This window comes from Lepus europaeus, chromosome 10 (genome assembly GCF_033115175.1).
Source record: "Lepus europaeus isolate LE1 chromosome 10, mLepTim1.pri, whole genome shotgun sequence".
Lineage (NCBI taxonomy): Eukaryota > Metazoa > Chordata > Mammalia > Lagomorpha > Leporidae > Lepus > Lepus europaeus.
This window is the reverse complement of record NC_084836.1, coordinates 10,260,799-10,287,013: the sequence shown is the minus strand read 5'-3', so window position 1 is coordinate 10,287,013 and position 26,215 is coordinate 10,260,799. Positions and strand designations below refer to the sequence as shown.

The following is a 26,215-nucleotide window of genomic DNA, read 5'->3' as shown; positions in this document are numbered from 1 at the left end:
CTCCCTGTGACCCCAAAGAGCCCCAAACTACGTGGTATGAAGTGGGGTGGGGAGAGGAAGACGCGCAATCAGCGTGCGCAGGACTGTGGAAGGCGAGATTTGCTCTCCCGGAGCTCCTGCCCAGACCAGTGCCTGGGGGGAGGGGCTGGGGCCCTGATCTCGTTAAGGGTGGGGGAAATCCCACCTGGCCATGAGCTCCTGGGCAGAGGCAAAGAGGGTGCGGGCACGGTGTGCGAGAGGCAGAGCGCATGACCAGGGCTTGGGGAGATGCCAGCCACAGGACAGGGCGCGCGCAGCGGCTGGGCAGTCCACATCCTTTGTAAACCCCCCAGCCTGGCACGCAAAGACCAGACACAGACTTCCTGCTGGACGGCCCCTGCTGTCACCAGTTCTCAGATCTGAGTCCCGGGACAGACCCAGAGCGCTTGACGTAAGAGGAGGCGGGATCCGTCAGGCTTGGGAGCAGCCTCCTGCCCGCCCGCCCGCCCACCCTGGCCTGGAGCTCGCCGTGACCAGGTGACAGGAGCCACGACATGCCAAGGGCCGCAGGGCACCGTCACACTTACCCTAACTCCGAGGGCCGGTCAGAGGAGGACGCGCAATACCGAACGCCTGACCTTGGGTTTGCCTCACCATAGGCCCAGCGGGACCTTCTCCACACCTGCTCAGCATTTTCTTACTTGGGAGGAGGGGGAGCGGGAGAACTCCCGTCTGCTGGTTTACTCTCCCAACCCTGAGCGGCCTGCAGCTGGGGCTTGCCGGGGCCGCAGGAGCCCAGGGAGGCCATGGATACCTTGCCTGCTGAGCCCCTGGAAGGAGGTTCCTGAGGAAGGGAAACTGGGCGCTCAGAGCCTCGACGAGAGAAATCCATGAGCACAAAAATTCTCTGCAACTCAGCCAACTTTTATTAAACCAAAGCCAATGCATTGCTTGGATGCAAGGGGAGCAGAGGCCGCGGGATCTGAGCTATGGTCGTGTCCAGCACCTGTCCCCAAGCTGATGAAGGAACAGGCTCGGGGGGGGCGGCGTCTCTGCACCCCAAGCTGCTTGGGCTCCCCAGCACGGCCTGTTTCTGCACCTGGCTTCGCACTTTTTCCCCTGGAAAGCAACCGCTATTACGTCACAGCGTTAGGAGCTTTACTGGCACTGTGAAGAGTCCATAGTGCACTCTGCTCCCAGAGAGGGCTGCTCACGTGCCCCATGCCTCACCCCTGCTGCCACCATGCCCACCGTCCCACTCCCGAGACAAGCCCACTGGTGGATGAGGCCGCCCTGGACAGCACCCCCGGGGAGAGGCTTCCCCCTGGCGGAGACATCGACCAGGGACAGCACCAGCAGGGCGGCCACCATTGCTTCTTCCACCTCCCAACCAGTCCAGGCCTCTGGTTTTCTCCCATTTTTGACTCTTGGGGCTTGCAGGTCTCGCGGCTCATTCCCGTGTGCCTCCCCGTCTCCACGGCCCCACTGTGTTCTTTAGTCCTCAATGAATGGTGCCCCCTGCCCCTCCACAGTCCTGGCTCCCGGCTTCCGCTTTCTCTTTGACCCCGTTTGCCATCTGCCTTCTCCCTGCCCTGTGTTCAAGTTCCACAGATGTTATCTCGCTCCCCTTGTCCCTCTAAGATGTTTCTGTTTGCCCAGGCTGCGGTCAGCACGCCCCACCCCACCCCCATCCCCACCCCCGGCGCCGCCCGGGAGTCACGGAATCGGGCCCGGCTGCAGGCTCCTGTGGATCTCCATGAGCTCCTGCAGCTTCTCGGCCAGCTCCTGGGCCCGCTGCCTCAGCTCCTCAGCCGACTTGGACTTGGCCCCCTCGTGCAGGTGCTGCGACTCTTTCACAAGGATGACCACGTCCACCAGAAGGCCGATGCCTGCAGTGGCGAAACCCATCACGCGGGCTCCCCTGCTCATTGCCAGTGCGGTGCCGCCAAAGGCTCTCTGGACCTGCCTGCTGCTCCGCGCTGAGATTTTCCCAGTGGTCATGAGGCTCTTGGCGCTGGTCACTAAGCGGGAGTTGGTCTGGGCTATCTTGATGGCATGGACATTCTTCCCGATGTCTTGCAGGACTTGGACGCAAGACTTGGTTAAGGCAATGACTTTGGGCACGTTCTGACCCACGGCCTCGGCCACCTTCTCCATATTCTTGATGTTGGTTGACGTCAGGCAGCCGGCTTCGGCTTCGGCTGAGACGGTGGTAGCGTGCTCCACAATGCTGGTGGAAACACCGGTCACCGCAGCTGCTGTCCCCAGCCCCAAGCCCGTTGCTGTGAGCGCCAGACTGGCCCCTACTGTCACAGGGGCCAGAGCCAGGCCAACGATGGTCAGGATGCCAGAGACAGCGCCGGCACTGGTGGCCACCACGTTGGAGATGGTGCAGTCCCGGTGCACCTGGTCAACCTTATCCGCAAGAGCGTGCAGCTTTGCTATGCACTCCTCCAGCTCGGCTTTCGCCTGAGGAAACTCCTTCAGAAACCTCTCCCGATCCCGCAGGTGCTTCTGGAGCGCAGCTTTGTCCTCCTCGTCCATGTCCACGTCCTCCTCGTCCATGTCCACGTCCATCATAAACTCCGTCAGAGCATCACGTAGCGACTGTGCCTCATCCCTGCAACAGTAAGCGTCAGTGAGCTTATCCGCGACACGGGCTTGGGCGGCTCAGCCTGCACACACCAGGGCTTTCGCTACAAACCAAGAGGGAAAGGATTTTACAAATGCCAAACATTTCTATTTCAACGCTGGGCAGGTTTTGCACATCACAGGCTCTCTAGTACTTATTCAATAAGGAAGGGGGGGCGGCACTGTGGTGTAGCGGGTAAAGTCGCTGCCTGCAGCGCTGGCATCCCATATCAGCGGTTCGAGTCCTGGCTGCTCCACTTCTGATCCAGCTCTGTCCTACGGCCTGGGAAAGCAGTAAGAGGATGGCCCAAGACCTTGGGCCCCTGCCCCTGCGTGGGAGACCCGGAAGAAGCTCCTGGCCCCCAGCTTCGGATCAGCACAGCTCCGGCCGTTGCGGCCATCTGGGGAGTGAACCAGTGGGTGGAAAACCATTCTCTGCCTCTGGCTTTAGAATTCTTTTCTGAATTCATGGCAAGAACCCACAAGGCTTATTAATTTCGGGAAATATTAACAAGCAAATCGGTAGCCATTGTGACCTGTGGCAGTCAAAACACAGGTGCACTAAAAACGCATGAAATGACCTTCAAGCTCGCTAAGGTGTGTACCATTTGTGTACAAACAGGTTTCATGTTGAGGCCTGGGTCCCAGCCTCAGTGTTCTGGGGGCTCATTAGGAATAAGCAGATATTCCCAAATCTGAAATTCTTCAGGTTGGGCCTCACGCATTTTTAGTAAGGGACATTTGACTGATACAAAATGTGACGTGTGATGGGGGCTTTGGGCCCATGGGGTCCTGTCGGACTGCACTGGAGACGGCAGGGCACCTGCGAGGCCGCGTGTGGTCAAGGCCCGACCAGAGCTCTGCACACTGGGGCTTGATGCTGGTTAGCAATCACCCTGACTTTGCTCCTCTTTCTGCACTACCTGGCTGGGACTCGGGGCGCCCACTCTTACAGCCTAGCAGCCCAGCCTCGCCCACCCTGGAGTGCCCTTAGGACGAACGTCCACCCACTCGCTCTGTTTGCCGGCCTAGATGTGTCCGCCCGTTCCGTAGCCATGACCTCTCTCCCAAGACCCAAGAGACTTGAACGTGACCTCTCTCCCTGCCGGAACTCACGAACACACCCGTGCTGACTGCCTCAGCCTGTCTCACGGCGGCGGCTGAGTGCCCGGCTGGTTCTGGCACGCGTACCCCCAAGGACAATGGCAGCCTGCAGCGGGAGGCCCTTCCAGGCGCCCCAGCGCCTCTGCCTGTGGCTGACAGCAGCCTGTGTCCTGTCCCAGGGCTTCGTGGGTACTGCGAGTGCTGGTGAGTGGTCAAACCCCACCCTGCTCACTCCAGGCACCCTCAGAGTCGGCCGTTCGACTAACTCTGGGTCCTTAGAATTCAGAAACCGGGCCGGCGCCGCGGCTCGCTAGGCTAATCCTCCGCCTTGCGGCGCCGGCACACGGGGTTCTAGTCCCGGTCGGGGCACCAATCCTGTCCCGGGTGCCCCTCTTCCAGGCCAGCTCTCTGCTGTGGCCAGGGAGTGCAGTGGAGGATGGCCCAAGTCCTTGGGCCCTGCACCCCATGGGAGACCAGGAGAAGCACCTGGCTCCTGGCTTCGGATCAGCGCGGTGCGCCGGCCACAGCGCGCCTACCGTGGCGGCCATTGGAGGGTGAACCAACGGCAAAAGGAAGACCTTTCTCTCTGTCTCTCTCTCACTGTCCACTCTGCCTGTCAAAAATAAAATAAATAAATAAAAAAAAAAAAGAATTCAGAAACCAAACCACACCACATCAGAGCTAGGAGCCACCTTAAGGACCGCTCTCCCTAGCGTCTGCTCTCTCAGTGCCCAGCTGGAGACACGGACTCAGCCACAGGCTGGGAGGTGGGAGGCACAGCTGGTAGCCCTGGTGCCGCACTGACCCTCGACCCCACTGTACTGACCCCTGACCCCTATGGGGCACCCCGGCCCCCCTGGCCAGCCACGGCTTCCCATGTGTGCTCCCCAAGGCCGTGTGCAATCTCACGGAACCTCTGCAAGATCCGAGAGACTTGGAGAGAACCATCTCTGTGAGCAGCCAAAGTGGACGTGACACCGGACGAGCACCTCCCACCGCCGTGGGGACTTGTGCGTCGTCGCACTCAATGGGGAGCGCCCCCTTCCGGCCTTGGGAGTCATCACTAAGCAGCACGGCCTTCCACCTGCAGAGAGCGCAGGAGGGTCCCACACAGGGCTCCCAGGCAGGATGTGGAGGACACCCCCCTGCCCCCGAGGCTCATCAGGGAAGGGACCCCTCGCCCCTTCGGGCTCCCTCGCCTCACCTCGGTGCAGACCCTGCAGCCCCACCCTCGGCCCCCTGGGCCCCATCCTGGTCCAGAATGCAGGTCCTTGGTTCCCAGGACCCCTTCACCAGCTCGTGCAAATTGACCTGCTCTTCCCACTGAACAGAGACGAGCCCGGAGTGGGGGTGGGAGCGGATGGAACTCAGTGCAACCCCACGCCCTGCCTCCCAGCAGCACGGGCACGCAGCAGTTCCTGCAGAGGGGGAGGGGGGCCCTGCCAGAGCCCCCCCGGAACACTCACCCCACGGCAAGTGCCCCTGGGCTCCCACCTCCAAGAAGGAGACCCTGGATCCTGGTCTCTTCCCACCAAGCTGTTGACGTGTGTCAGCATGTCGCAGACATTAACTCCCGGTCACAGCCCACGGGTGGAGAGACCAAGGTCAAAGAAGGGGAAACTTGCAAAGGTCACGCAGCTGGCAGAGGTCAGACCCCTGTCCACGCACTGTGGGCGCCACGTCCCGGTGACCAGCAAATGACGTGCAGGAAGTGCAGAAATGGGCTGCACAGCCACGCCTCAGTGCAACAGGGGCGCCCTGAGATGCTCATGGGGCTGAAATCACCTGTCGCCCCGGGACTCCCGGCCACCATAACGTCACGGCGGAGCGTGTTCTGCCCGGGGAACGCTGGTGCACACACGTCTGCTGCACCTGCGTGCAGCAGCCCACGCACCTGTGCACAGTACATGGTGCTTGATAATGAGAAAAAACACTGATCTCACCTGGTCATAGACTTCCTACACTATACTTTTATCATTGCTCTTTATTTTTTATAATGCTGTCTGTTTATTTGTGAGGCAGAGAGACAGACTGAGAAAGAGAGCCCCCATGCACTGGTTCACTCCCTAAATGCCAGGAGCCAGGAGCACAATCCAGGTCTCCCATGTAGGGAGCAGGAGCCGTTACTTGAGCCATCATCACTGCTTCCCAGGGTCTGCATTGGCAGCAAGCTGGAGCCTGGAGTGGGATCCAGCAATCAAACCTAGAAATTCCCATGTGGGACACAGAGGCCAGAAGCCAGTGTTGTGGCACAGCAGGTTAAGCTGCTGGCATCCCATGTGAGCACTGGATCGAGTCCTGGCTGCCCCACTTCTGACCCAGCTCCCTGCTAATGCATCCAAGAAAGCGGGAGATGATGGCCCAGGTGCTTGGGCCCCTGCAACCACGTGGGAGACCTGGATGGAGTTCCAGGTTCCTGGCCAACTGGGGAGTGAACCAGTGGATAGAAGATTCTCTCTCTCTCTCTCCCTCAACTCTGCCTTTCGAATAAATAAATATATCTTTGGACATAAATCATGAGGTTCGATGCCTGCGCCCTCCCTCTGTGAGAGTGCCCTCCTTCCGCTTATGGAACAAACCTCCCCTGCAGCGGGTTAACCCGCAGGCGCCCCCGCACCTCTGCAGGCTGCATGGAGGCCCAGCCGAGCGAGGAGCCCGTACCTCCCGCGTTGCGTGAGGACACGCCGCGGGTTTGCCCAGTGACAAAACTGCCTACCGATGCATCCTCAGAAGGGCCCCAGCCGGGAAGCAAAGCGTGACCCCCTGGTGGGCTGTGGCGAAGCCATAGGAAACCACAGGAGGCGGGGTGCCCGCCGTGGGAACGCCAGGCGTGCCGAGAGACGCGAGTGGCACGGCTGGGGCAGCCAGCAGGTTACCCGGACAACTCAGCCGCCTTCATGAATATCTGCCAGGCTTTGTCTTCGGTCAGCAGGAGCTGCAGGTCCTCTCTGCTCACGCCGTCCTGGAAATACCTGACGATGTCGGTGATGGAGATTTTGTCCTCTGTTGGCAAAGAACACAGAGCAGGGTAGGGCAGAGCTGGGGGCACGCGTGCCTCTGAGCATCAGATGGATGGTGCCGCGCGCCCGAATCCTCTGGGAGCAGGCGTCCGCGGGGTATCCTGATGGAGTCCCCGGGGTTGGGGACCCGACCCAAGCCCTAACGCCCCGTGGCTGTATTCCGAGACAGGGTTTCAAAAAGGTGAAGTCGCACAGACGAAACGAGGGGCGGAAGGTGCACCTGCCGCCAGGGACGGCCTCCTCCCCTGCCTCTCTCTCCCTCCCTCCACACACACAGGGGAGAAAGGACCTCTGCTGGCCCCAGGCCCCAGCCCTGCCCTCACCTTGAACCTGGACTTCCGGCCTGCAGGACCGAGGGGCCATGGGCACTGCCTGCTGGGCGCCCCCAGCCCAGCCTGGGTAGCAGAGCAGTTCTTGGGGGGAGGCGTCTGGGTTTTGCGAGGAGCCAGCGTTCTCAGCCCAGAGCAACCGGAAGGCAGTGCTTTGGCCCCAGGAAGGGGAAAATTCCCACGATGTCCAGCCCCTGCCTGGGGCCTTCTGGGCCTCACACCCTTCATTCTGGGGTCTTCAAGCCTGCGGTTCGGCCACGAGCGGGCTTTGGAACAACTTTCAAAACATTCTATTTGTCTCTGCTTCTCAAATAAATACATTCTTAAAAATTCCAACAATTTCAAAAACGCCTGTGATTTCTGCGCTCTGTGCTGTCATAGCTCTGTGGGTTTTTTTTTTTTTTTTTTTAATAAAAAAAATTTCAAGGGGCTGGTGCTGCGGCACAGTAGGGTTGATCCTCCACCTGCAGCACCAGCATCCCATATGGGCGCCGGTTCTAGTCCTGGTTGCCCCTCTTCCAGGCCAGCTCTCTGCTGTGGCCCGGGAAGGCAGTGGAGGATGGCCCAGGTCCTTGGGCCCTGCACCTGCATGGGAGACCAGGAGGAAGCACCTGGCTCCTGGTTTTGGATCGGTGTAGCTCCGGCCATAGTGGCCATTTTTGGGGGTGAACCAATGGAAGGAAGACCTTTCTCTCTGTCTCTCACTGTCTAACTCTGTCAAATAAAAAATAAATAAAATAAATCTTTTTTTAAAAAGTTTCAAATGGTAGCGTGTTGAGTAAATCACTCCATAAAGATTTCCTGGGAATCACGAGGGTGGGTGGGTGGGCTGTGGCGGGGTCCCTGCATGGGGGGAGGGGTGCCGGGGGCTCAGCTCTGACCCTGTGACCTCGGCACTTTAACCCTCTCCCCTCCAGGCTGGTCGCAGGGGCCCTGGCTTCCCATTGCCACCTCATTACTAAGCCCGAGATCATCCTGTTACCCTCAGGAATCCACCAGCCCCCCGCCCAGGGCCCAGGGCTGCTGGGGCGCTCCTGGCTTCCTCCCTCCCCATTCTGGTGCCTCTGGGGCTGCTCTGGGAGCCTGGGGCCCGGGTGCTCCTGCATTTCACGGAGGGAGAAGAAGACAGGGGAAGGTGGTTTCGTTCGCGTCTTCATTCGTCTTGCACAAGGGGTATTTGAGATCCACTGACCCAGCCCCGACCCGAGGCAGACACACCTGAGCAGGTGCTTCTCCCTGGCCGGGCAGGTGCCCTCGTGGGTGGGGGAGAGTGGGGGCCACCTGCAAGTCACAGCTTCTGGACAGAGGGCATGAGAAGCAGCACTCAGGGAGGACCTGGGATAGGGGGGGTGCCTGGCCGGGGCCGCGTGCACCTGTTACGCGGGATCCTCACAACCTCACGGGGAAAGCCCGTTCTCAAGTTCCAGGGGTGGGGAGGGAGGGAGCTCCCAGCCACACAAGTGGGAGCAGACAAAAGTCAGAGTAGGGTCCCCAATTCAGGGGGCCTCTGAGTCACTCTGTCTGCTGAGCCGCCATGAGCAGAGAGGCTGGTGCCAGGGCCCCAGCTGCCCGGAGTGGCCTGAGGAAGTGAGGGGCAGGAGGGGCTCCCAGCTTGCTGGTCTGCCTCCTCTCCTCCCTGGCTCCCCTCACCTGCTGTCCTGCACTTCCCTGAGCCCCACTGAGCCATCCACTGGGTAGCAGGGGGAGGGAGGAGGACGAGGGGCCCCGGAAAACCCCGGGAGGCTCCTCTTGGTCTCTCTGGAGGCTGGAGGTGCCCTCACCAGGCCAGTTCTCTCCCCGATTGCTGCTCAGGTCCACCCAGCCCTGGGGGAGCCACCCTGGGCCCCAGGCACGAGCAGGGAGGAGGAAGAGATGTTACCTGGGCCCATGGCGCCTCTGCCTCTCTGTGGGTCTTCCTCGCAGCTCCACAGTCTGCACCTTCAGGATTGGGCGAGAAGGTTCGGCTTCACCTCTGGTGGGGAGAACACAGTGGTGGGCAGCAGGGGCCAGGGCTCTGGCGGGGCCTCCCCGGATGGCCAGGAGGGCCAAGGCTGCAGGGCACTTGGTCCAAAGCACTTCCCCATTCCCCTGGGCTCTGCCAGCTGCTATTTAAAGAAACATGCTCACCTGGCTCCCAGGCCAAGACAGAGTCCTCCTGCCCAGTGAGGGTACGGGACGAGACAGGAACGGGAGGGAGTCACCTGGTAATTGTGACAACGAGAAAATGCTACATGGAGGCAAAGATGGGAAGGAAAGTCCGGAAGTTGTGTGGGGCTGGGTGCATCTGTGTGTCCTCACGACAGCTAACGTCAGGTGTGCGACGGGCAGGGCCTCTTCTGTGTTGAAGCATGCCTGGTCCTCTGAGTAGCCTTTGATGAGCCCTCAAGGTCAAGTTCATGCAGCCCACGGTGCTCCGGCTTCCCCGCTCCCCGCCCCGTGGTCACCTTGGTCTGCGGCTCCGTGTCTCTCGGGAGAAGTCCTGTGTTGTCCCTGCCAGGCCCTCCAGGGCAGGCAGTCTATGGATCACCTGCCATCCCCCCCTCATGGCTGCCTCAAACTTCCCAACAGGACAGGCACCCGCCAATGTCCACCTTCCTCTGGGGTCACCCGGCCATGTCTCAAGCGGTCTGGAGCCCGAGTTCAGCCAGGGGAGTCCTGGAACTTTCCCCTCCGCCCCCAGCAGTTTCTCTCCTTTCTCCCTCTCTCTACACCGTTTAGGGGCTCGGGGGAAGCGGGGAGCAGTCCGACAGGAACCTGGGTGCGAATCCAGACGGTGCCGCAGCTGAGCTGTGTGACCTGGGGCCTGTCACCTAACCTCTCTGAGCTCACCCATCACTCCACGGCAAGAATCCGCTTTCAGAGCCGTGTGGGGATGGAGAGGAGGGGGAGCCGCAGTGTCCCCGGCTTACCAGGCTGTCGGCCCTGGTCCACTTGTCCCCGCAGTGTGGTTCTGGGACCAGCCGCGTCTGTGTAACGACAGATATGCCTGCTGGCCCGGTGTACCTGTTTCCCGGAAAGGGAAACCGAAAGGGAAACCGAAGCTTCCAAGCAGCTCATGTTCCACCCAACACAGCAAACACACAGTGTGCCAAGCCCGCTCAGCCCAGCCCCGCCGCTCCCTGAGAGACGCCACCCTGGCCTGCCCACCTAGGCCTTGCCTCCTGGGGCTGGGGACCACTGGGAGCCAACAGGGCTACCCAGGGCAAACTGGTGCTGTCACCGGCGCCACCTAGTGGAAGCTGGGAGGGCCAGCAGCCGGGGCCGCCGGGCTCAGACAGGCTGGGGACCAGGAATGCGCCCAGTGCTCACAGCCCCTAGTGGCCTTGGAGTTGAAGGGGCAGCCGCCGGCCGCCAGCTGCAGCCCGCGCACAATCTGTCTGTCTGTCCTGAGCTGGGAAAGCAGGCTCTGAGCAGCCAGTGCCGACTTGGGGCGGCCGAGAGCCCAGTCCGAAGATGCCAGCGTCAGTCCCACAACCTTCATCTTCGTGTTGGAGATAAGACCGACATGTGCGCATCTGTTTTGAGTGTTATTTTGGTTATTTGAAAAGCACAATGACAGAGAGAGAGAGAGAGAGAGAGAGGATGCGAGCACGGCTTACGTGACATGTGGTTGCCCACCCTGGACACGGCACCCCACACCAGTGGTACTCCGACACTCCGTCATTCTGGGATCTGGGCAGGGGGGGCCCACCCTGTCCCCCAGGGCACCCCGTGGATCTGAGAGGCCAGGGCGCCGCCAGCTTCGCTCCACCCCTCTTTCCCACGGGCCCCGCGGGCACCGTGGTTCTAACAGCTGTATCCCCCTCGCTCCCGCTGCCTGGGCCACCACCGGCGAGAGGCCAAGACTCAGAGAGGCCAGGTGCGCGCCTAGGACCGCCCCACGCGTGGCAGGCAGAGGGGGGCTCAGCCCTGGCCTCTAACTCTGCCTGGTGCTTGAGAGCGCGGCTTTTATCAGCTCCACCTTCTGGGTTGTCTCTGCTCCTGCACACCCAGAGGGCCATGCGCAGGCCCCCGGGGGCATCATGGCCGCGGGGTGGCCTCTGCGCTTCCCATGACAAAGCCGTGACCACGTGACGGACACCAGGCCGCATCCCGCCCCCTCGCTGCCCACCCCCCCGGCGTCTCCTCCTCTGGGGACACACAGGACACCCCGGTTTTCCTCCACCAGCCCGCAGGCCTGCAGGGAACCCCAGCCGAGCGCCAGGAAACACAGTCCCGCTATGCACCTGCTCAGCCTCCCGTCGCGGGACCCCGGGCCAGTCACGCCCCTCCCAGGGCCTCGGCTTCCCTGCGGGACCTGGCCCAGTGTGGGTGCTCAGAGCCAAAGTGGATAAAACAACTCCAGGCTCCGTGTCTCTCGGGAGAAGTCCTGTGTTGTCCCTGCCAGGCCCTCCAGGGCAGGCAGTCTATGGATCACCTGCCGTCCCCCCCTCATGGCTGCCTCAAACTTCCCAACAGGACAGGCACCCGCCAATGTCCACCTTCCTCTGGGGTCACCTGGCCATGTCTCAAGCGGTCTGGAGCCCGAGTTCAGCCAGGGGAGTCCTGGAACTTTCCCCTCCGCCCCCAGCAGTTTCTCTCCTTTCTCCCTCTCTCTACACCGTTTAGGGGCTCGGGGGAAGCGGGGAGCAGTCCGACAGGAACCTGGGTGCGAATCCAGACGGTGCCGCAGCTGAGCTGTGTGACCTGGGGCCTGTCACCTAACCTCTCTGAGCTCACCCATCACTCCACGGCAAGAATCCGCTTTCAGAGCCGTGTGGGGATGGAGAGGAGGGGGAGCCGCAGTGTCCCCGGCTTACCAGGCTGTCGGCCCTGGTCCACTTGTCCCCGCAGTGTGGTTCTGGGACCAGCCGCGTCTGTGTAACGACAGATATGCCTGCTGGCCCGGTGTACCTGTTTCCCGGAAAGGGAAACCGAAAGGGAAACCGAAGCTTCCAAGCAGCTCATGTTCCACCCAACACAGCAAACACACAGTGTGCCAAGCCCGCTCAGCCCAGCCCCGCCGCTCCCTGAGAGACGCCACCCTGGCCTGCCCACCTAGGCCTTGCCTCCTGGGGCTGGGGACCACTGGGAGCCAACAGGGCTACCCAGGGCAAACTGGTGCTGTCACCGGCGCCACCTAGTGGAAGCTGGGAGGGCCAGCAGCCGGGGCCGCCGGGCTCAGACAGGCGGGGGACCAGGAATGCGCCCAGTGCTCACAGCCCCTAGTGGCCTTGGAGTTGAAGGGGCAGCCGCCGGCCGCCAGCTGCAGCCCGCGCACAATCTGTCTGTCTGTCCTGAGCTGGGAAAGCAGGCTCTGAGCAGCCAGTGCCGACTTGGGGCGGCCGAGAGCCCAGTCCGAAGATGCCAGCGTCAGTCCCACAACCTTCATCTTCGTGTTGGAGATAAGACCGACATGTGCGCATCTGTTTTGAGTGTTATTTTGGTTATTTGAAAAGCACAATGACAGAGAGAGAGAGAGAGAGAGAGAGAGAATCTCTATCCGCTGGTTCATTCCCCCAAATGGCAGCTACAGCCAAGGCTGGGCCTGTCCAAAGCCAGGAGCCAGGAGCTTCCTCCAGGTCTCCCACATGGGTGCAGGGGCCCAAGCACTTGGGCCATCTTCTGCTGCTTTCCCAGGTGCATTAGCAGGGAGTTGGATTGGAAGTGGAGCAGCTGGGACTCGAACTGGTGGTCTGATAGTGGATGCTGGTGTTACAGTGTTGTCTTAACCGCTTTGTCACAGCACCAGCCCCGTGTGCGTTCTGTGCTATTGCAATGTCCAAGAGAGTTTGCCACGTCTGCAGAGCTCACGGCAGCCTCTGGATTTAAATTTCGATTTATAGTAGGTAATCGAGGGGCCGGTGCTGCGGTGTAGCCGGTTAAGCTGCTACCTGCGCTGCGGGTATCCCATGTGGGGCCTATTCAAGTCCCAGCTGCTCCTCTTCCAATCCGGCTCCCTGCTAATGGCCTGGGAAAGCAGTGGAAGATGTCGCAAGTCCTTGGGCCCATGCACCCATGTGGGAGACCTGGGAGAGAGAGGATCCTGGCTCCTGGCTTCAGCCTGGCCCAGCCTCACAATAAATAAAGTATCTTTAAAGAAAAACGTAGGCAATCAGGTCTCCGACGGCGGTACCTGTGTTCCGGTGGAGAGGCTGTGAGACTCTGAGCATGTTGCAAAGAAGACTTAGCCCGGAATCCGGACGCGGCCTCACGTGGAGCAGAAGGAACGCGGAGAGGCAGCAGGGTGACAGCGACACCAGCAGGCAGCCCAGGACCCCATGCCAAGAGGCACCACCAAGCTGCAACCCCCACCGGGCATCCCCAGGAGCTGAAGACAGAGCAGGTGTTTGTATACCACGTCCACAGCGGTGAGTGACAGCCTAAGCACAGCACCACCCTGATGCCCGCCCACTCATGGCGGAAATGAAACCTGTGCGACCCTCGCGATGGGAACGTCTCAGCCTTGTAGAGGAAGGGGCGCTGCACCTGCTACACGTGGAAGACCCCGGCAGGCATCCTGCCACGGGAAACATTGCACTTCCACGAGGTGCCAGGGAGCGGGTGGGTGCTGGGGCTGCGGGGAGTGGGGGAGGGGGAGCACTGGATGGGTGGAGTGCAAGATGAAGGCGTTCTGTGATGAACTTTTATCCGAAATGAAAATAATTTTTAAAGATTTTATTTATTTACTTGAAAGTCAGAATTAGACACAGAGAGAGGAGAGGCGGAGAGAGAGAGGTCTTCCCTTTGCTGGTTCACTCCCCATTGGCCGCAACGGCCAGAGCTGCGCTGATCCGAAGCCAGGAGCCAGGATCATCTTCCAGGTCTCCCACGCAGGTGCAGGGGCCCAAGCTCTTGGGCCATCTCCGGCTGCCTTCCCAGTCCCATTAGCAGAGAGCTGGATTGGAAGTGGAGCAGCCGGGACTTGAACCAGTGCCCACATGGGACGCCAGTGCTGCAAGTGGCGGCTCTACCGCTATGCCACAGCACCGGCCCCTACCTTGCATAACCACAGGAGGTGGGCGCGGTGTGATGCAGGGGCCTCCGCGGTGGGCACTGCTGGGGTTTGGCCAGTTCTTGCCCACGCTCATTTTGCTGTTCTGGTCGGGTCTCGGGCCCCTGGTCCCACACGCAGACCCCCAGAGCCACCTCCACAGGAGCCAGACTCTCCCATCACCACAAGGCAACCCCCTGCCACCCTGTACAGCTGCTCCGTCCGGGCCCCAGCGCCCGCCAATGTCCGTGCCGTCCCTACAGTTGGGTTGCTCGAGAACATTTGCTCAGCGGAATCACGTGGTGCGAAGCTCTCCAAGCTTCCTTAATTCCAGAACATTCCTAGCAGGCAACACCATGGCCACCAGCAGTTAGAGCGTTGGTCCCAGTTCCTCCCACCTACTCACCTGGGATGTGTGGGCGTGAGGACAGGTGGTCCCTGAGGGCGTCTGATGGAGGGGCTTGACTGGGCTGCCCTGGGATACCAAAGTGGTCACTCACTCACAGGCCACGGTGCCTGGACAGGAGGGGCCCGGGAGAGTCGACACCAAGGCCACAGGCCACCCAGGGGTGGAATTCTGCAGAGTGGCCAGGACTCAAGGGCCAGGGTTGCCGCCAGGGGGCAGACCTCCCACCAGACAGGACGCTGCTGCTGAGCTGGGGGACCACGGAGCTCCCTGAGGAGCCATGAGCAGATTCAACAGCGCGGGAGGCTTGTGGGTGTTAGCCCACGCAGCCAGGCCGCCTGGGAGGTGGGTGGCTTTGCTCCCACGGGTTGACCAGGAGTCCGGTCTGCAGTGCGGCTGCCACCCCAGGGCATTGGTTTCTGCTGTGCTCTTTCTTGCACTGGACTTCCGCCACCGGGGTGCTGAGCCTGAGTCCAGGGTGCTGTGTGCACAGTCAGCCATCCCTGAGTTCCTCCCACTCGCTGCTCTGCCCTGCCCTCGTTGCCCCCGCCCCGTCACCTCCTTCCTCCCTGGAAGGAGACCTCTGAATGAACCAGGCAGCTGGACAGCCCCCAGCCCCTGCCAGCCCCTGCATGGGGAGGTCCGGGGTGCCGGAAGCGCCCACAGCTCGGCTGGCCGAGAGGAGTCGGGCTGACACTGGGGTCTAAGGCCGCCTCGGCTGTGCAGGCTCCGCCCTGCAGTCAGCTGCAGCGGGCTGGGGGCAGGGCTGCCGTTTGGGTGGGGGAGAGAACACTCCTCCACCTAGGGCTGCAGGACACCCCCACGCGTCTCCCCACATCCTGCGGGAGCCTGCTGTGCACAGAATTGGCCTTGCAGGACTCAGATCTGGAGGTGGACTTTGAACGCTGTGCCATCGACACAGAGTGGGGCCGCACACAGGGAGGGGCGTGGCGGTGTTTGGGAGGGGCCATCACAAGCTTGTCCCCCCCCCCCCGAGGCCTCTCTGTGTCCCCACCCTGACCCCCCGCATCTCAGGTCTGAGAGTCCCTCACAGCTACAACCACAACCCGCAGGGGCCACCAAGGGCAGTGCCCGGAAGACAGGGTAGCTGGCGGCCGCTGACGGCTCTGGGGGCCGACAGAGTCCAAGGGTCCACGTGCTCCGGCAGGTCCCTGGAGTGCAGGAACAGCCAAGACTGACAAAGACCGTCCAGGGACCTTGTTCCTATGGGGTCTGATTTCCAGGGCGTGGAGTGGGGTCTGGGACGGTTTCTCCCCAGAGCCCGCGGGGAGCAGACCATGCTGGTGCCAGGCCAACAGCTTGGCTCTCGTGTCCTCCACCTGAGGCCGGCCCGGTCCAGGTGACAGCACGTAGTACACACTGAGCTCACAGCACACAAGCCACTGCTTCCCCAACAACGCGGCACCCGCTTGGGCTGAGCCCAGACGGGGCGCAACCCACCTGCTGGGACCTCTGTGGGACAATGGAGTATGTCACTCTGGTGGACACCAAGCAGACAGCACCGCGAGGCTGCAGACCCACCGTCTGACAAGTGAGGGGCCGACAGACATTGCAGAGGGTCCTCACAGGCGGGGCGCTTCCTCCTCCACCTCTGCCTTCATCGCCCCTGCTCCTGACCTCTGGGAGAGGTGGGACAGGGACGCCCTCACAGGCACCAGGGCACTGCGCCCTGCAATGCCCACGTACATCGAGTGCTCCCCACAAGCCCCGGGGTCAGCGACAGCGACAGGCTCTCCCCTTTCCCATGGTTTCTGCTGGAATCTGAAACATCACATGGAAAATTCTAGACAGAAGCCAACGGGCAGGGTTTTCCTTGCACACGGTCCTGAGTGGCACGCTGAAGTCTCGCTCCTCTCCCGGTAGTCACTCAGGGGCTGGGAGCCAGGCACCGCTGCTAAGTTAGCGGTTGGCTAACGACGGCTGGGCACCGCGGTGTTGTTACCGTAACCTACGTAGAGGCCAAGCCCACGTCCCCGGCCCGTGGCATCACCAGAAGGGTGGGCGTGGAGCCTGCGCAGAGACCACAGCCTCCGGCTTCCACTACAGCGTTGCTGAAGGGTCGCTGACTGCACCACTCCCGGGACCGAGCTCTGCCACAGGGAGTCTGGGCACTCACACGACCTGGTTTTGGGCATGCGCTGGTCCTCCCAGTGTACACGGAGGCTTTTATGGGATGGGGGGGGGGGGGCAACAACCCAGGCAGAGGCATGGGGGAGCCTGAGCGTGAGCCACAGGGAGAACAAGCCCACAGAGGCAAAGCCCCTCGCCCAGTGGCACCTGCCCGAGGGGTGTTGGATGTGACCATGCACTTGGACTGATTTTGTAGCCTGCAACCCTCAGTGCTGCCCAAGGGGAAGCCCACAAAGCCCTCCAGCGCCCGGCCCCACCTGCCCCGTGTCAGCCGAGAAGGCCGGGGGGCCGTGCTCAGGCCTCTGCCGGTCCCACTCCCGCCTCCCCACGGGGGCTGTGGCCTCTCTCTAAGCAAGGCCTTCTCTCCCTGTCCTGCCCCAGGGACACCTATTCCCACTGTGTTTGCCCCCAGCACCCAGCAAAGGGCTGCTCGCTCCTCGCACCCTGTCCCCACCCCCCCCACCCCTGGCCCCCACAGGGCAGGTGTTGTCAGGTGACTGCAAAAGCCTGGGGGGGGTGGGTTCAGGCCTGGGCCCCTCGTCTCTATCCCTGGGCCCTCCCGGTGTCGTGTGTCCAGCAGGTGCTCACCAACAGAAACGAGCCAAGTGCCGCCGCTGGTGTGGCCAGCACCTTCAGTCTGCTCCAGCCTGCTCACCAGTCTCTACAGCGGCCCACCGCCCCCGCCCCCACGCCCAGCCTTGCTGGGTACCGGAAGCCCCCCGAGATGCACGGCCCAGGTGCCCCCCCCCCCCCACGACGACACAGACACGCTCACAGCACATGGCACTGTTTATTGTGGTGCTCAGTGGAGTCTCCGTAACCGGCTGACTGTAGTGGTGACGCCGCACACATGCTAAGGCACTTCCATTGTATAAAAAAGGGGAGGGGCGGAGCTCTGGTCACTGCCTGTGCCGGCGCTGGGACCTGAATTCAGAGCTTTGCAGGCTATGTGGCTTGGATACAGGCTTCATGATTGGTTGTGTCCTTTTCAAAAAAAAAAAAAATGCCTTCTTGCCCTAAGTAAGTCTTAACGCAGCATATACAAAACAGTTAGGAATACAAGTAGATTCAGCAACCAGTGTAGACCAGTGTAGGACGAGCTACTCTCCTCTAAACACGGTTCCGAAGGCAAGGCAGTGATAGACTCGGAATTTGATCATTTATTACAAGAAGGGGCAGAAAAAAAGAAAACTTTTTCTTTCAGAAAAAATCCGTGCAGGTGGCAGAGTTGACTGGACTGAGTGAGCGGTGCCCGAGCGGGGCGAGGTCGTGGGCGGGGCCGCGGGCCCACGCTGACGCTCTGGCTGCCAGCCTCGGGACGAGTCCCTTAACCATTAAATACATTTGGTCCCCAAGAGTGCCGGCCTTTCCCATCGGGCCCGCAGCCTCGCTGCCCTTGGCGGAGGAGGGGAGGGGCATTGCACTTGAGACATCTTCGAAAGGGCGAGGGGACGGCGGGACAGTGGCGCTGCCTGCCCCTAGCACTCCGTGCCCTGCACAGAGGTGGGGCCGCTGGGCCTGCTCCTCCGGACCACCCCGGCTCACGGGAGTGGGGAGCCGCCGGGGCAGGGCTGAGGTCACCACGTGTGATTGCCAACAGCGGAGAAGGGAGGAGGGGGAGAGCTGGCAGAGGTGGGGAAGGCGACCACGCGTCTCGGGGGCTGGGCTATCAAAACTCCTTTAGTCTGAGAAAAATAGATTCATAGAAAACTCACTTGCCCGCCCCCGCGGCCTGCCCCCCCCACCTCACCACCTTGTGCTTCTGGGTGAGGGTGCCGGAGACCCCGTGGGTCACTCTGGCCCAGGCCGGGCCCAGGCCCCTGACTCTTTGGTATCAGATTTGGGAGCTGGAGGAGGGGGGAGCTGGAGGGCTGCAGCAGAAGAAGCCAATGCCCTGGACAAGGCCTGGGGGAGTCGGGGTCGCGGCCACAGCAGGCCCCGGGGGGTGCTGCGGGAGGCTGGGGAGGGGTGCCTATTCAGCAGGCTTGGCCTCAGCGCCATCGGCTTTGCCGTCCAACTCCTCGTCCGAGCAGTCGCCAGCGCCTTTCCGGGCGATTCGGCGGGGCACGACGAACGGGAGGTCTCCACGCCTGGGGGGTCAAGGGCAGAGGGTCAAGGTCAGTGGGGGACGCGGCCACGCACTGGACACGATGCCGAGTGGGGAAGGGAGCAGCTGATGGCTCCCAGCAGGGAGAAGCCTCAGGAGCAGCCGTCCAGGCGGACAGAAGTCTCTCAAGCAAGCAGGAAGTGCACACTTGTCGCAAAATACGTGGTGCCGGTGCCGCAGCCGTCTGGCCTTGAGACGCCGGCATCAACACCGCTGGCAAAGCAGGTCTGCCGGTGCAGCACGGCGCGAGGCACGCAGGCTGAGCTCTGCCCCCGAGCTAAAGTCCCCGCGGCAGCCTCCCGGTTCCACCACGCACCTGGTGCTCCGCCCGCAGCCGCACTCACCGGAGCTTGTTCTTGAGGGAGCTGACCTCGCGGTTCATGGCGTCGGCTGTCTCGGTGGCATCCTCCAGCTCACGCTGCAGCTTCCGGCGCGAGGCGTTGGCTCTCTGGGCCTCCTCCTCGGCCTCCTCCAGCTGGCGCTTGAGTTGCTTCAGGCGGGTGGACGCCTTGTCGGCCTGCGGAGGGGCGGCCAGGGGCCCGGTGAGGGCTCTGGGCGGGCGGCCCCGGCCCCCGCGGCAGCGCCCGTGCCCGCGCCCGCAGCCCCGCGCGCACCTGGTCCTTGTACTGCTCGGCGTTGCGCCGCTCGTCCTCCACCTGCAGCAGCACGTCCTTCAGCTTCTTCTCGGCGCGGCGCACCTGCTTGGAGGCGGCTTGGCGCTCCCTGCGCGGCAGACACGGCTCAGGGGACTCCGGCCCGCCAGCCCCTCCGGCCCGCTGGCGCCCACCCCCGGGGGGCCGGATGCTGAGGGCTCGCCGTCACCGCACACCCACTACGCGCTTTGTCTTGTAGCAGGGGTGGGCGACGATGTCCCTTTGACAGATGAACGACCTTGGGGACGGGAAGGGACACACCACGCAAAGCACGGACCACGTCAGGAATGGGAACACTGGGGTCTGAGGCCGCCTGACTCCCACTCATTCCAAAGACGCCTTGGCCTTGCTAAGCCCACAGATGGATGTCCAGGGGGCCAGACACGGACAGCCACCAAAGGCCCCCATCGCAGAGGTGCAGCCCGAGCCCCCATTCGCCAGCGTGGAGGAGACAGCTGGCCCGTGGTCGGCGTGGGGAGGACCCGCGCGGGGACACACTGGCCGGGCTGGGCAGAGGCAGCACGTACTTGGTCTCGTTGTCCAGCTGCTCCTCCAGCTGCGCGATCTTGGCCTCCAGGGCGGTGATGGAGGCCTTGTACTTGGACTTGACCGTGCCCTCCATCTCCTGCAGCTTCACCTTCAGCTCCTTGTTCTGGCGCTCCAGCTGCTGCCGCGCGTTCTCGTTCTTCTGGGCGTGGCTGCGTTCCAGGTTCAGGTCGGTGTTGATCTGGTCGATCTGCGGGCAGGAGGGGCCGTGACCTCGAGGAACGCCGGGGCGCGAAGCGGGCAGGAGGACCCTGCTGGGCCCCGCGAGGCCGGGAGCTCAGGCTTCCGAGGCCAGGAAGCGACGCACCAGGAAGGGTCCAGTTGCTCCCTAACCCCCAGGGAACCCACGGGGAGACCTGTACGGGTGCCGGGCGCCCGTCCTGAAGCGTCCGCCCACCGCTGTGCAGGAGGCCCCGCCGCCCACCTGCAGGTTGGCCTTCTTCAGCCGGTCGTTGACCAGCTCGGTGTTGCCCTGTTCTTCCTCCAGCTCCTCCTCCAGCTGGGCGATGCGGGCCTCCAGCCGCCGCTTCTCCTCCAGCGCCAGGGCTCTGGGGAGGGCGGGAGAGCTGAGAGGGCCCGCTGGGGCTGGGGGACACGTCCCGGCCCCCTGCTGCCTCCTCATCGGGCTTACCCTTTGCCGCTGCTGTTGGCGATCTCGTCAGCCAGCTCGTCACGCTCCTGCTGGGCCTGGCGCTTGGCGCGCTCGGCGGCAGCCAGCTCCTGCAATGAGGACCCGGATGTGCCCGGCTGGGACGGCGCTGCCCGCCACGCCACGCCCCCTCTTCTCCGCAGGGCAGTGCCCCTGAGCCCGGCTTCTCCCACGGAGTCCTTTCTCATGAACTCCCCTCGCCGCGGGCTGATTCCTCCCTCTCGGGGCACAGCTGAGCACCACGTGTTTACAAAAGCCCTAGCCCAGGAGCTCGGAACCCCTCCAGGCCCCGCAGGGAGCCCACACAGCCAGAGGTGCTCAGTGCTGGTGCCTCTGCAGCACTTGGGAGCCATGAACCGCACACTGTGGAAGAGCTCAGGCCCCCCTGCACAGTGCCTCCATGATGGCTAGGCATCTCCCCCCTGGTCAGGCAGGGCCGGCTCTTTCCACAACGCCTCGATTCATGGGGAACAAGTTCACTCCCACCCACGTTTTCATCACCCCAGGGAGCCCTGCTCTGAAGCGAAACCCTGGAGGGAACTCTGGAGGCGTGGAATCGCCCCCGTGCACCCATGGACCAGGGCCCGCGTTGCCGGCACTGCCCTGGAGGCTCCGGCTGCCACCTGCTGGCCACACTGAGCACTGCGGGCCGGCCCACCTCCTGCAGCTGGATCATCTCGGCCTCCATGCTCTTGAGCTTCTTCTCGTTCTCCTTGGCCTGCGCCAGGGTCTCCTCGCGGGAGGCTCGCGTGTCCTCCAGTTCGCGCATGTAGTCCTTCATCTGGGCCTGCGTGGGGAGCACAGGGTCGCACGGCCGCCCACATCCCACCGGCCCCGTGCCCGCCACCCTCCCTCCCCGAGTGGGACACCTCGCCAGCAGGGAGGTGCTGGCTGTCAGCCTGGCGGCGTATTTAGGCAACGTAACGGTCAAAGGGCAAAGCTGTGCGTGAAGACAACGTCTCAGCCTACACTGCCTGCACTTCTCCGACCGAGGGTTTGGAAAGCGCACGGTTGCCGGTGTGGAGCACCGTGTCCGCGCCAGCCCAGGCTTTCAGACTTTCTGGAACTTCCTGGAACGCAGGGCTCAGGGCAGCTCTCCTAACGCACACGCCCTACGGGGGCCCGGCCTGCAGGTGACCAACAGAGGGCGGGAAATGGGTTTGCTTTTGTTGTTCCCTGTTATGTGCCTTCGCTACCAACATCCCTGGTAGCTTTTTTTCTCTATTGCAGACGACTGCGCAGCTGGGACTTCCCGAGACGAAGGGCACGACCCTGGCTGTGCCTGGCCGGACGCCGGCAGCTGCAAAAACCACCAGGAATCAGAGCGCCCGTGCCCGAGAGCCTTGCCGATACCACGCGTGGCTCACGTGGCACAATGGGCCATCTCGGAGCTGGTTTTCATGCGTCTTTTCCGTCCGTCACTGGGAGAGAATTCCCCACGAACATGCACGGCGCCGGGGCCGCCTCTCGGAGCCTCCGCCTGCTGTCCGTCAGGGCCAGCCCGTGTCAGGGGCTGCTGCTCCCTGGAATCCTCCCGCACCGGCACGGCAGGGCCAGGTCTGTCCTGTCTGCTTCGTCCTGCACGCAAGGTCGCCACGCCCACGGCAGATCTACTTCCAGCCTAGCACCCTGGCCTCCACGTGCCCACTGTGAGACGGGGCTAGGAGCACCCCCGACCTGGACCCAGCAGGGCAATGGATTCGCAGCTCCCCTGGCCTGGCCCCTGCGCACAGCCGAGCCCCGGCCCCAGCACCACCAGCCCCGCTGGCCCCGCCACCTCACCTGCAGCTTCCGCAGCTGTTTGATGGCCTCGTCGCGGTTCTTGTTGGCCGAGTCGATGTGCGCCTCCAGGTCCTTCAAGTCCATCTCCAGCTTCTTCCGGGCGGCCACCGCCATGGAGCGCTGCTTCTTCTCGTCTTCCAGCTCGGCCTCCATCTCCCGCACCTGCGGAAGCGCCCACGTGTGCTCGGTCCTGCCCCGTGGATGCCAGAACCAGCGAGCCCGTCACTGACCCCTGAGCAGCGCCCGAGAGCGCCAGCACGGGCCAGGCGGAGGAAGGAGAGGCCTGCCGGGAGCCGGGGCGGCCCCGCACACCCACCTGCCTGACCAGCTGCTTCTTCTTCTCCTCACTCTGCTCGTCGCGGCCCTGCAGGTCCCGCTCGAACTGGGCCTTCATGGCCTGCAGGTTGACCTCCAGGCGCAGCTTGGCGTCCTCGGTGGCCTGCAGCTCGTCCTCCAGCTCCTCCAGCTGCGTCTTCATCTCCTCCACCTGCTGCTCCAGGGCCCGCTTGGACTTCTCCAGCTCGTGGACCTGAGGCGGCGGGCACGGGTCAGGGCGGAGGCCGCCGCTCCCCAGACCCGGAGCCTGCCCGCGCCAGCCCGCGGGACCCCGCACTCACGCTCTTGCCCACGTCGTCCTTGGAGCTCATGAGGTCCTCCATCTCGGCGCGGAACTGCTTGTTGAGCCGCTCCAGCTCCGCCTTCTGCTCCATGGCCTCCTCCAGGGCCCGGGCCAGCGACAGCGCCTTGGTCTCCTTCTCGCGGGCCTCGGCCTCGGCCCGGTCACGCTCCTCTGCGTACTTGGCCGAGATGGTCTTCTCCTCCGCCAGGAGCTGGGAAGCAGGTGGGCACCGTGAGGCCCAGAGCTGTGGACCACCGTGGGCATCCCAGCCCGGCCCCAGCTCCTAACTCGGGCACACAGGCGCAGGGCTGCTGCCTCAGAACCCGGCTGGTTCCAAGGATGACGCGACGCCGTCCAGTGTGGACAAGGGCAGGGCTCGCCTCGACCACCACCTCGTAGCATCGACTGAACTTTTCAGTGCTAATGGCCTTCACGCCTCATGGGGCTGCTTCCATCAGAGCCCTCAGGGGAGAGTGGGCCCCGAGGACTTGGCAGCTGGCTCTTCTTGACATCCGGTTGGCGCTCGTCTTAAGACCAGGCAGACATGTGGCCCCCTCTTCCGGCGCCTCCAGCCCCGGCCCTGTGGCATCTTCCCCCGCCTTCCCGTCGCCTCGCCCTACTCCTCACTGCCTCCGTGGGCTGCGCTGCCTCGTCAGGACCAGAGGGTGCAGCCTGCGCAGAGGCCACCTGCACACACTAACGTCCCGTGTGCAGAGCCGCAGGCGCCGGCCGCGGCTTCCTGAGCTCTGTCTACTCTATCGTCTATCGTTCCGTCCGGCCCCACTGTCCTCACCTCCCTGAGCTGACTCGGGTCTTGTGGGAAGAAGAAGACAAGCACACGTCAAGAAAGATGTTAGAGAACAGTCGAATTGGCTCAGTACAGAAAACACACAGAACCCAACAGCAGGCAGACGCGTCCCGAGCCTTCCCATCACTCTCTTCCCAGCTCGCCAGCCAGCTGGGATCCGGGGGCTCCGGGCACCCGCCCTGACGTCGCAGGGGCCCAAGGCCAGGCCGTCGGAAGGAGGGAGGGGACGAGGGAGGCCCACGCGGCCGCCACGCACCTGGTCGAACTTCTTCTGCTTCTTCTCCAGGTTGGAGACGCTCTGGCGCTGGTGGTCCAGGTCCACGAGCAGGTCGTCCAGCTCCTGCTGCAGCCGCGTCTTGGTCTTCTCCAGCTTGTCGTAGGCGGCCACCTTCTCCTCGTGCCGCTGGCTCAGCCCCTCCAGGTCCTTCAGGACCTTCCGCCTCGCCTCCTCTGCCGTCTCCAGGCACCCAGCGCCCTCCTCCATCTTCTTCCTCATGTCGGTCACCTGGGCAGGGGCGCAGAGTGAGGAGGCACCCAAGAGGGCCCCTGGGCAGGTAACTCCTGAAGGCTCGCCTCACCACCAAGGGGACCCAGGGGCCCACGCCATTAAGTCGAGTGGGTCCCCTCATCACCCGCATCTGCCGCAGGCTCAGGACGAGCAGGGCTTCTGCCGAAGGCCTCTGTTCGTGCAAGGAGCAGGGGAGGACTCTGGGTCCCCATCGGCACCCAGCTCTCGCTCTGCGAAGGCTGAGCCCACAGGAAGGCGCCCCCGATTCCCGTCTGCCAGGGTCAGGCCCCGCGCCCTTCAGGGCGCTGCCTGCCGGAAGCAGGAGACGTATGCACCTGGAGACGTAACCACGACCACACACGCACACCGGCCACCCCCACCCAGACTTTGGAATGGACTCAGCCCATCCTGACTGCGACAAGGCGGTCCAAGACAGACCCTGGGACAGCAGCCCCATCTGTAACTGTATCCGTATCATCACAGCTCAGAGGACCCCGTGCCTCTGTCTCCCAAGGCTTTAATGCAGCTAAAACACACAGCATGACCACGTCAGCCAGCTGCAGAGAAACACGGCTGTCACCTAGCACCGGGCACTAGCAGGGACGGCACCGCGATGTTAACCCAACTGCTACGGGACACGGCTACCACCGTGGCCGCGGGTCTCCATTCTCATGGGCGCAACGCTAACTGGTAGCCAGGGACCGGCAAACATGAGCACGCTACAGCCCCCAGCGAGGTCCTCAGACTCCTCGTTCTCCCCAGGGACTCCGGGCGGAGCGTGGAGGGCGGGCCGTGCCCCGAGCCCGGCCGGCACCCAGATGGCCCGCAGAGCCTCCGCACCTGGGCCTGCAGGGTGGCGATCTGCTTCTCCAGGTTGTGCTTGGCCTCCTCCTCCTCCTCCAGCTGCTCCCTGAAGGAGTTCTTCTCGTCCTCCATCTGCTTCAGCTTGGTGCTCAGGCTCAGCTTCTGCCGGTTCTCCTCCTGCAGCAGCTCCTGCTCGTGGGGACAGAGGCCCGGCGTCAGGACACGCACCACACCATGACCGACACGGGGGGACCACGGCCCTCGGCCTGATGGGCCAGTCACGGAGAGGCCTGCTGGGAGGCGGGACACCAGAGAGGACGGGCGAGCAGACGTGCTCTGCCGAGGCCCAAAGCTCTGGCAGCTGCCGCCGCCACGCGGGCACAGGGTCCTCCCAGGGGGACTGCAGCCTCACCTGGGTGTCCTGCAGCTGGGACTCCAGCGCAGAGAAGTCCTTGGTGAGCTTGCTGGACTTGCTGTCAGACTGGTTGAGCAGACCCGTCACGTTGTCCAGCTCCACCTGCATGGGGCAGGGGGAGAGGCGACTGAGCCCGGCCACGAGCACTCTGGCAAAGTTGGGCCTGGGTCACGTGCCGGGCCACGGAGGTCTTGCTGGGCGGGCAGTGTGAGAAGGGAGAGGGGACGAGGCAGAGGGAGCGTGGGGGCGGCGGCAAAGCCTCACCTGCAGCTTGGTGACCCTGTCCGCCAGCTCCGTGCGCACGCGCTCGCCCTCGCTGAACTTGACCTGCAGCTCCTGCAGCTGGGCCTCCACCTTCTTGCGCTTGTGCTCGGAGTCTCCCTTGCCCTGCTGCAGGGCCTTGACCTCGTTGGCCAGCTCCCCTCGCTCGTGCTCCAGGGTCTGCTTGGCCTTCTCCAGGTTGGCTTTCACCTGGGCGAGAAGGGGCGGGGAGCAAGGATGTTAACGGGGATGCTCCGTGGCTGGTTTGTCTGACGCCACTGGAAGAGCCACCCACCTGGGTCCAGCCCTGGACTCCGTGGGCTCTAGCCGGCCTCACCTGTCCTCTGCTCTCCGCTGGCAGTGACAAGGGCCATATATCCTCACTCTGCTCAGCATCCCTACCTTCACAATACCCCCCCCCCCCCAAGCCCCGCTGGCTGGGGAGAGGGAAGGTGCTAGACTGGGTGTTA

At 63.2% G+C, this 26,215-nt stretch overlaps 2 protein-coding genes across 6 annotated transcripts in view; both read right to left on the bottom strand.

The window, feature by feature from the left end:
* Positions 1 to 1,692: 1,692 nt before the first annotated feature.
* Positions 1,693 to 12,141, bottom strand: APOL3 (apolipoprotein L3). Of its 5 annotated transcripts, XM_062202907.1 has the most exons (7): positions 12,101 to 12,141; positions 11,863 to 11,919; positions 9,973 to 10,066; positions 9,191 to 9,264; positions 8,943 to 9,001; positions 6,591 to 6,717; positions 1,693 to 2,599 (listed from the first exon to the last, which is right to left on the bottom strand). In XM_062202907.1, the coding sequence occupies exons 5-7, from the start codon at positions 8,950 to 8,952 to the stop codon at positions 1,696 to 1,698; spliced, it is 1,041 nt and encodes a 346-aa protein (XP_062058891.1). In that variant the 5' UTR covers positions 8,953 to 9,001; positions 9,191 to 9,264; positions 9,973 to 10,066; positions 11,863 to 11,919; positions 12,101 to 12,141; the 3' UTR covers positions 1,693 to 1,695. The 5 variants fall into 5 exon arrangements, with proteins under 5 accessions (XP_062058891.1, XP_062058888.1, XP_062058892.1 ...); XM_062202904.1 differs by lacking the exon at positions 12,101 to 12,141 and having other exon boundaries at positions 8,943 to 9,035; positions 9,973 to 10,029; positions 11,863 to 11,942; XM_062202908.1 differs by lacking the exon at positions 12,101 to 12,141 and having other exon boundaries at positions 9,973 to 10,029; positions 11,863 to 11,936.
* Positions 12,142 to 17,369: 5,228 nt separating this feature from the next.
* MYH9 (myosin heavy chain 9) overlaps positions 17,370 to 26,215 on the bottom strand; it is an 85,348-nt gene continuing 76,502 nt past the window's right edge. Inside the window, exons 28-41 of the mRNA XM_062202903.1 lie at positions 25,749 to 25,955; positions 25,482 to 25,586; positions 25,106 to 25,258; positions 24,014 to 24,262; positions 22,948 to 23,160; positions 22,647 to 22,859; positions 22,331 to 22,492; positions 21,207 to 21,335; positions 20,531 to 20,619; positions 20,324 to 20,447; positions 19,881 to 20,089; positions 19,315 to 19,423; positions 19,045 to 19,217; positions 17,370 to 18,683 (exon numbers count right to left, since the gene is read on the bottom strand). Of these exons, the coding sequence (XP_062058887.1) occupies positions 18,566 to 18,683; positions 19,045 to 19,217; positions 19,315 to 19,423; positions 19,881 to 20,089; positions 20,324 to 20,447; positions 20,531 to 20,619; positions 21,207 to 21,335; positions 22,331 to 22,492; positions 22,647 to 22,859; positions 22,948 to 23,160; positions 24,014 to 24,262; positions 25,106 to 25,258; positions 25,482 to 25,586; positions 25,749 to 25,955 (2,253 nt within the window). The 3' untranslated portion in view covers positions 17,370 to 18,565. The remainder of the gene's footprint in view (positions 18,684 to 19,044; positions 19,218 to 19,314; positions 19,424 to 19,880; positions 20,090 to 20,323; positions 20,448 to 20,530; positions 20,620 to 21,206; positions 21,336 to 22,330; positions 22,493 to 22,646; positions 22,860 to 22,947; positions 23,161 to 24,013; positions 24,263 to 25,105; positions 25,259 to 25,481; positions 25,587 to 25,748; positions 25,956 to 26,215) is intronic.